Here is a 9,663-nt window from a genome sequence, read left to right on the forward strand (position 1 = left end):
ACCCTGTGGCACAATGGATAGCATCTATGATTCTAGGTGAGCATTGTCTGAAAATAGCGGTTTCAATTTTACACAAAGTCTGCCAGAGGATTAGCTGACCAAAAACTGTGGTGAGATGACAGCAACTATGGAAGGCAGTAATTACTGAGGATGCAGTTAAGACACTCAGCAAAGGTCAGAGGAATAATTGGCCGAAACGTTATGAAACAACAACTATGAAGATGAGGATAAGAGTTCACAAATAAATAAAATAATCCATAAAAATCAGAAAACATCCTAATATTTTAAAAATAAAAATAGAAAAATAAAGTCAGAAACTAAATTAATATGATGGATTAATTTTTCCTGTTACCATTTAGAAAATCAGATAAAACCACTTGATATAAAATTTGATGGTTTATCCACTTTTTTCCTATTATTTGTATGCACAAAAACTTAAGTGATTTATTCATTTGAATTCATGTTCATCCGCTATTGTTTTTTTTATTTAAAGTCAATTTCACTTTTCCTTGTTAACTTCAAGATTTACTTGTTGCCAATTTTTTCCTTCCATAAAACTGACATGCATTAATAGTTCAGATGATTTCGTCCATTATTTTTGTTTTGTTTTATATTTATTTATTTTCAAAATAGTTTTATTTTTTCATTAATTTTGTTTCTGTGAATTCTGGAAGTATTCACCATTTTGACGCTTGTCAATATTTGATGCATCTTTGCCCACAGATAGGAGAGGAACTAGATTGAAGTAGAACAAACAGGCCGGTTTGAAAAAGAGAAAATAATGAAGGATGTCGAAAACGAGCAATAAAAATAAAAGAAATTGAAAAATGGGACAAGAGAATTATTTGCACAACCTTACTTTGAGAACTGGCTTATTTGGCATAATGGTTAGTGTTCACCAGTGTTCAATGCTTAGTCAAGGCATACTACAGATTCAGAAAATGATACTTAATCCTTCCTTTCTAAACACTTAGCATGTTGTAAGAATCAAAAGTAAATGGAATAATCCTGGAAAAGAAGTTGCACCCTCCCCTACACTTCAGTGTAGTAAGCAATGAAAAGGAAGTCTTCAGGTAACCCTTAACTGTAGAAAAATGCTTTACTACTCTGAGAAAACGATGAAACAAAAACATACAAAAGTAAAAAATATTTGTTATTATTATATGTTTCTTAATTTTTAAGAAAGACGGGTTTTTTTTAATTAAATGTTTTATCTTTTTTAATAAAACGTTTTTATCTTTCTAAGTGTAGCCAAGTCAAATAAGCATACATAATTCTAGAAAATGTTGAACAAATGACAATAGCAACCGATTATTATCAAATATTCAAAAAGACTAGATTAGAGAATCAGCAGCAGCTATCATGCTGACAGGCATAAATTGTAAAACCGTTTCATCATTGTCATTCTTACAAGGGTAGTTCCAAAAGTAAAGCCTGCTATCTTTTTACTCAGCAAGTTGAAGAGCTACAAAGATGAGAGTGGTTCGATTAAAACAAGCAGTCTTTTATGCTCCAGAATTTATTTTTCTATATCGTCACCACCATTCTCTATGCATTGTTGCCAAGAATTCATGATGGATCTGCTTCTGATTCATGTTCATGACAGGGATTCCTTTCTTAGAGTCTCTCACTGTCAATATTTACAACAGAGAGATGAAACTTTTAGGGTTTTTTGTTTTTTTTACACAGTGGTCACCACTTATCAAGGCCCGGAAGCCACTCAGGGATAAGGGTTATTGCAAGTACATTACGTTAGTGTGGAGATTTGATGAAGTGTTTACTTAAGGGGGCGGTTCATTAGGAATTTGTTAACCTTGGACTTGAACACATCCAAGTTGTAGTCAGGTGGGAAGCAGACAGACGGAGCAGAGTTCCACAGGCGTGCAGTTCTAAGAAAGAAGCTTTGTTCATGGAATCCGCGTTTTGATTTAGGCACAGATAAAGAGTGGGGGAAATTTTTCACAGTGGATTCGGCTAGACAGGTGTTTTTCGTGAAAGATTGGCGACGGGGGACCAGAGATTGGAGTTCAGACGAGCACCTGCCATGGAAATAACGATAAAACAAGGATAGGCTCGCAACGTCTCTTCTGTGGGAGAGAGGTTGCAGGGTAGAGAAAAGGGCATCCCCCACTAAGCCACGAAGTCTATTTTGTACTCTGTCAAGGCAAGATAAGCTGTTTTTAGCAGCTCCTGCCCAGATATGGCTCTGTTTCTTAGTGGTTAGATAGAGAATTGCATCAGTAGTGAGATATCTTCTGGAGCAGTAGAAGGATCCCACCATCTTTCCAGCGACCTTGGCAACAGACTTGATGTACGTGTTCCATTTCAGATCAGGAGTAAAGGTCAAACCCAGAAGCTTGTCAAAACATGGGGCCTCTCCCAGATGAGAGCCATCCATCCCAATTGATGCCAGATGGGGATCAGAGCATTGATGATGTAAGGATAGGAGTTTGGTTTTAGATGCATTAAAGGTAACCAGCCACGTTTTCCCCCACTGAACCACGTGCTCGAGATCAGAGGAGAGAGAATCAGAGAGAACTTTGATGTGTTGCCGTAGATGGTCATGTCATCAGCATAGATGTCAACGAATGATTTAAGTATGTGTTTAGGGAGGTCATTGATGTAGATCAGAAAGAGAGTTGAGCCCAGGATTGGCCCCTGAGGGACTCCAGCATTAATACTGTGGGCCTCTGATTTTTGTCCATCGACCACTACTCTTATGAGCCTATCGGAGAGAAATGATTTAATGATTGAGAAAACATTTCCAGTTATACCGTAGCTGGAAATCTTGTAAAGTAGACCCTTATGCCATACCTTGTTGAAGTCTTTCTATATGTCAAGAGCAATTGCCCTAGAAAGGAAGCCTTTGTCAAGAGATTCACTAATCCTGTGAGATATAACCGTCAGCACATCTGCGGTAGATCTTGCAGAGCGGAAACCATATTGTGTGTCACTAAGAAGTTTGTTTCTGCTGAGGTGGTTGACTATTTCTCTATTTAATATGGATTCCAGCAACTTACTCATAACACACAGGAGACTTATTGGTCTGTACTGAGAGGGAGATGACTTTTCACCTGAATTCTTAAATACAGGGCAAACTGATGAGGTCTTCCAGGGAGTCGGAAAGCACTTCTCCTTAAGGCAGCGCTTAAACAGTTTTGTAAGTATGGGAGCAAGTTCTGGTTGAAGCTTTTTTAACACTATAATTGGGATGCCGTCAGGGCCAGTTGCTTTACTGGAATCAAGGTTCTTGATTAGCTTGGCGATCTCATGCATGGATATTTGTATGTTACCTAGCGTGTTCTGTGTTATAGGAGGAAATATGGGGAGTTGATGGCCTTCGTCGCATAGGGTAGAATTAGCTGCAAAGTTTTTTGCAAATAGTTTGGCCTTGTCTGACGCTGACGAGATGACCTCTGGTCCATTGATAATGCTTGGGATAGAACGCACACTTCTGTTCAGGATCCTATTTGTTATTTGCCAAAACTGGTGGGAACCAAGCCGCTGATCAGCTACCTTGGATTTAACAGACTGGGCATATAGCTCTCTTGCATTTTTTATTACTCTTTTACAGTGGTTGCTGGCAGTCCTGAAAGCAGCTTTAGTCTCAGTGCATCTATTACGTTGGTAGCTATGGAAAAAGTGATTTCTGTGCGCGATAGCAGCAGCACATTCTGGGGAGAACCATGGCTGGCTGTTAGGTTTTTGTTGGAATTTTTTAGATGGTATGAATTGGTCTATGCCTACAATTAACCATTCGGTCAGATCTGATACTATAGAGGACACTTCCTTTTTAAACATGGAGTGCAGAGGTAAATCAGATATGAATGTACGGAAGCTATCCCTGTCAGCTATAGAGTATCAGTATACAGTACGGTGGAGGGGTACGTCTGGGGACTTATTACATTTCGTTTTTATCTTAACTAATACAACGGAGTGGTCGGAGGATCCTTGAGGAGAATGAACGGAACATGAACATAGCTCAGGGGAAGTTGAGAGAAAAAGGTCTAGGAGGCTTGCATATTGACTGGGTGTATTGGGCACACGGGTGGGTTCGCGAACAATCTGAGTGAGGTCATAAGCAATGGCAAAATCATGACAAAACCTCCCCTCATCATCTGTCTTATTTGAATGGGTCAGCCATTCCACGTTATGGATGTTGAAATCACCACAGATGTGGATGTTAGCCGAGGGATGTGCAGACAGGATGTGGTCTATTTTCTCAGATATGCTCTTAAAGATAGTAACTCCGCTGTTGTGGGGCCTATAGAGGGCAAATATAAATGCAGTGTTGTTAGCAAGTGCAACCCAGAAGCACATATAGGGTAAGTTAGGATCTTCTCTAGAGATATCCCTGCCACACGGGAAGCCATCTTTAATGTAGGCACATAGTCCATGCCCATGGCGATCTTGGGGGTCAGATTTAGCTGTTAAATTAGAGTATCCGTTAATTATGAACTCATCTAGGGAAGTGGTCGGCCCTATTCCAGTTTTGCTTAGAAATAATATGTTCAGTTTCGTCTCCTGTAATTGGGTTTCAACCTCAGGAAGGTTGGAACGTAGACCCCTGATGTTGGAGAAGGAGACCTGGTAGTAGGGGTCTACGTTGGAAGATGGGGTTCTAGGTTTATTCGAGTTTTTTTTCTGGAGATATTTCATGTTGAGGTTTTGGGATTTGTGGAACAGGTCGGCATATTTGGTTAGAGCAGTACAGCGAGGGAAAGGAAGAGAGAAAAAGACAGGAAATTTTTTTTTTTGTAGCACATGAAAAGGTAAAGCCGTAACAATTACCCACTAGTATGGCATCGAGAGGCCCCACCAGAGACTACTGCATGGTCCAGACTCCATTCACCAAATGGCAATACAGCAGTCCTAGTACTTTGCACCTGCTGATAGGACAGCCTCCTTAGTGGTTAATCCAAGGTTCGGGTCCCTGTCTATCAGGCGGATAACCTCAGCCCAGACAAAACGTTTACCTCCAGCACCCTTACTAGTGATATGGCCACAAGGACAGACATAGAGACAGAAAAATTTCCGATATCTCAGACTACTATTCACCAAGTACTACCGACCTTTAAGCAGCTTTTTCTTCACCCTTTGTCAGAAAAATCACTCATTGAATGAGGACTGAGGGACAAAAAAGAAGAAGCGAGAGTTACTGGAGCTACCGATAACACATCCACTGTATTGCAGTAATAGTATATATTAAGTATATTACTTAAATAAAGTCCTAACTTTATCTACTCTAATAGAGAAAAATAATTCCCGGCATTTTGTTTTGAGTTTTATCGCTAGTTTACTTTGTGGCATGGGGGGAGGGTGACGAATAAGATAGAAAAGTAGATACAAATAAATACATAAATAAAACAAGAAAAACAAGTTTAAACAAAGTAACATGAAAAACATTTAGGATGAATTTTAAAAATATTTAACGTCCGTTTGTCATGATTTCATAAGTTCAGTCATCATAACAATGCAATTTGCAATCCCCTCATATCATAGCTAGGAGGCAAACATTTTTGTATGTTATATTTCTGCTGTGCATAAAAGAATGATAACACACTACTTTATGAAAATATAATCATTTATCTTTATTGTCAGTGACAGTGGTGAAGGAATGTGGGTTAATGAGGACAGAATAAACACGCACAGAAATTTGATGGTTCTTCTCAGGTCCAAATCTCCAAGCAATTGACAATAACAATTCGGGGTTGTTATCATATAACAACCTGTGATGCCCACTGTGGGACTTTGCAATCAATGTAGCTACATCCAAGTGTTGTTTTATTCAGCGACATATTAGTTCATTTTGCTGCTACTTTTTTGCAGGTAGTCTTAATGAAAAAGTTATTTTATTTTTGACAATACACCATATTTGTTTTTTTCTGGACATGTACCTTACTTCAACTAGCAATTATTTTCGTTATTGACAATCACTTGTGTTGTTCTGGTCAGGTGTTCATGTCAAATGCATCTATTTATTTCAAATGGATTTTTTTATACAATCAGCCTGCGTCTTCACAACACAAAATAATTTAACTAATATATAAATCAATCCATGTTTTGCTGATATTATTGCTTTAATTATTGTTTTTCTGTTTTCAGGTGACCGAAATAATGAATATTGCTGCACTTACAGGTCGTATCCAGACTTACCCGCTACAGATATTTGTGGTTAACGATGAAGGCAATATTCACGATGTTACTTGGCTGACATCTTGTCATTCCAGCAATGACAATGTTTTGAAGGTAACAAAATTTGGAACATCACAAAAATGACTTTATTCTCGTATAAGATATATAAAGAAACATCCACAAGGGAGCAAATTGTTTAATATCATTTGTGGTGATTGCACAGACAGGCTATGGAAACAAGTTGCCACAAATGACGTGTGTCCATTTAAAAGTTGAAAAACAGAAAATGACTGAAAGGTATGATAAATTGGGGAGAAGGAAAATTAATGAATAAAATAGCCTAAATGTCCCTAATGATACCGATTTCAATGAACCAGGAAGGAAGAAGAAAATTAAATACCGAGATCTTATGTATGTCATGAAAAGAAACTGGACCAGTAGGAAGATTCTCCTTTGAGAAGATTTATTTGGTTTATTGATAATCACCTGACGGTCCCCTACCGGAGAATACTAATAGGGATGCCCAGATATTTTTTGAAAGTCAGAATGCTCATCCTTGGGGTAGGGGTGGGGGGAGGTTGGCTCTTCAATTCCATTTTCATATTTTGTGTCATATCTTCTCACTGTGAGAGGCAGAAAAATGCCTACCTAGACAGTCCTATAGCTTTTTTCTTATTAAAAGGTGAAATGAGATTAATGATTAAAGATGTTCAACGAGACATAATTTAACGTCCATCAATTATTGTGTCATTTCTATTATTGTGTCATTTCTATTATTGTGTCATTTCTATTATTGTGTCATTTCTGTTATTGTGTCATTTCAATTATTGTGTCATTTCTATTATCGTGTTATTTCTATTATTGTGTCATTTTTGTCTGAAAGATTCTTGAAACTGGAAAAGTTTTCATCTCAAATGTCTTTTTGCTTTTTATCTGCTCCCGCAGGTGTCCAAAAACTGTTCTTTCATTTACGTTGATGGCAAAGAGAAGCTTGGCTCTCGTAATGTCACTGTGATTGCCAAATCTCGTCAGTTGGTAGCTTTCACCCATGTGACAGTTTGGATGCCCGAGGAACGGCTCAATGTGCAGTTATCGGATAACAAACTGAGCCAAATCAAAAAATGGAAAACACCCAAGGATGGAAGCACACTGTAAGTATCTATGTATAGACATATATATATATATATATATATATATATATATTGATCTTTATGAATTTTGAATATATCTGCGACAACACAGTGAATAACTAAGTTTCATTATTGTTATTTTTTTGCAAATTTTACCATTTAGGTGATGCAACTTAAACCATACCCTGCAAAGAAAGAATGTAAAACTAATTTTATATGTATTGCTTATGCTCATCCTGAAACAGGCATTTTTCTAGAATATATATATAAAGCAATGTCGTCTGTGTCACAGTTAAATAGTTAATCTGAACTTTTAAATCAACCCCTTCAATCTAATGTCCTTATTAATTTTAAAAATTCTTTAACATTTCTGAAAACTCGTTCAAAATAAAAAGTATGTCAAAATAACATTAGAAATAAATGTTCCAACATATTTACCATTTCCATTTTGATATTTTCTATATTGGTTGATTAAACACCATAGTTTATGTATTTACTTTAAAGTAACCAACATGTTAAATATATATAATGATTTGACGTGAAAAGTATTAACAATTATAAAATTGTTAATACTTTTCACGTCAAATCATTATATATATTTAACATATTGGTTACTTTAAAGTAAATACATTCATTTCTTTTTTAAGAACATTTGCTAAATGTTCACTTATGTTTTAAAATTCATATTTCTTCAATTTAGACAATCAAACTATTTTAGATCTATGCAAAAAGGTATAATAAATGTTAAATTTTGAATTTCTATGCAGAACATTTAAGAAGGTTAAAAAGACAAATATTTTTGTTTGATTGGTGGCCATATGAAAGCTTATCGGTATCGATCATTATCATAAACCTGAATAATATTTATTTTTTATAAAAAAAATGGATGAAAAATATTTAATTGATATTTTAAGTTCCAATCTTGGCTATAAAATTCAAGAAAAGCTGAGAAACCGGGTATATATATATATATATATATATATATATATATATATATATATATATATATATATATATATAAATAATTGTTTCTCCTTTTATACCTACAGAAAGACACTACTGTTTCATACTTACACAATCATCAGTGTAGGATGACAATTTCTGCAGGTCAGGAGATTCGAACCCAGCCACAAAGCTACATTTGATTCCATTTGCTAAGCCTTTACTTCTGGGCCACCAAAAAATTGCCACAAAAATGAAGGGAATTAATAACTAATAAATGCTCAATTGTGGCACAGACATTAAACAATCCAGAGTGTTTGAACGAATATAAATATATACATATATAAACGGTATAATCACGTCTAGGCACTGTATGTGCTCTTTGCTTATTTTGGCATTGTTTCCAGTCATCCTGGACTTCTTATTTGTGGTTGGAGATTGCGCAACCCTTGCCTCACAATTACATGTGCAGCTGCCCCTACAGGGGGTATCCTTTGTCTTTCAAGACTGAACGGAGTACAGATTAAATATTTCAGACCATAATCACTTCTGATCTCCAACTTCTTTTTCTTATTTTAGTCGTCGCAAGAAACGGGAAAAAAATAACCATCCCCATGCAAACTCTATGGACGACCCACACCGCAGTATGTGTCGACTCCGCTACCAACAAACAACAGTGGACGTGTATGCTAGCTTTTGCATTCTGGAAAATGGAAAACTGCAGTATTACACAGGCAAAAAGACTTATGTGAGGGTCACAGATTTAGTGAAGGATCGTCTGCGTATGTCTGATCCAAGAATTGCCTCTCTTAGTGGAAATGTAATTATTGGTCAGGCTCCAGGACTCACGGAAATCCAGGTATGAATCCTCCTTTTCATATTTTCTCAGATGGCAAGTATTATCTCTTCATCCGTCGGTCACACTAAACTTTAGAAAAGTGTGACAAATGTACAAATCATGTTTCTTTTCTAATGCTACTTCATATTTTCTGTCCTTGATCAGTGAAGGAGAAATCATTTTAGACTGAGGCAATTTAAATTTTTATCCCAATTCAGAGTGCTCTTTTTTTTTAGGGAACTGAATTTTTCCCCTCATTAAAAACCAACTTTGTAACTAAATATGTCCTTGTGGAAGGCAAGTAAATAAGGACATGCAAAAATGCTAAAATTTCTGAAATTTTAATTCATTAATTTCATTATATTATTGTTATTATTAAAACAGAACTAGCTTCATACTTTTTAAATGTTTTTGAACTACAAAAAAGCAAAACGCTTTCTTAATTTTAAAAAACAAAAATACAATTTTTTTTATTCACAAATTTACATATATTTTCGTTTTCAAATATATTTTTGGAATTAATTAACTCTGATCTGATTTCTTTTCCAAATTGCAGAAAGATCAGTGTAATGTTTTTAGAGTTCATCTCATATATACAGAATCCACCATAAGTAACTA

General features: G+C 36.0%; 1 protein-coding gene across 1 annotated transcript in view; it reads left to right on the forward strand.

The window, feature by feature from the left end:
* LOC145255716 (transmembrane protein 132C-like) overlaps window positions 1-9,663 on the forward strand; it is a 429,514-nt gene that overhangs the window by 403,948 nt on the left and 15,903 nt on the right. The window contains exons 6-8 of the mRNA XM_080114311.1: window positions 6,106-6,249; window positions 7,081-7,286; window positions 8,787-9,066. Of these exons, the coding sequence (XP_079970437.1) occupies window positions 6,106-6,249; window positions 7,081-7,286; window positions 8,787-9,066 (630 nt within the window). The remainder of the gene's footprint in view (window positions 1-6,105; window positions 6,250-7,080; window positions 7,287-8,786; window positions 9,067-9,663) is intronic.

This window comes from Euprymna scolopes, chromosome 31 (assembly GCF_053919585.1).
Source record: "Euprymna scolopes isolate OS-2025 chromosome 31, ASM5391958v1, whole genome shotgun sequence".
Classification (NCBI taxonomy): domain Eukaryota; kingdom Metazoa; phylum Mollusca; class Cephalopoda; order Sepiida; family Sepiolidae; genus Euprymna; species Euprymna scolopes.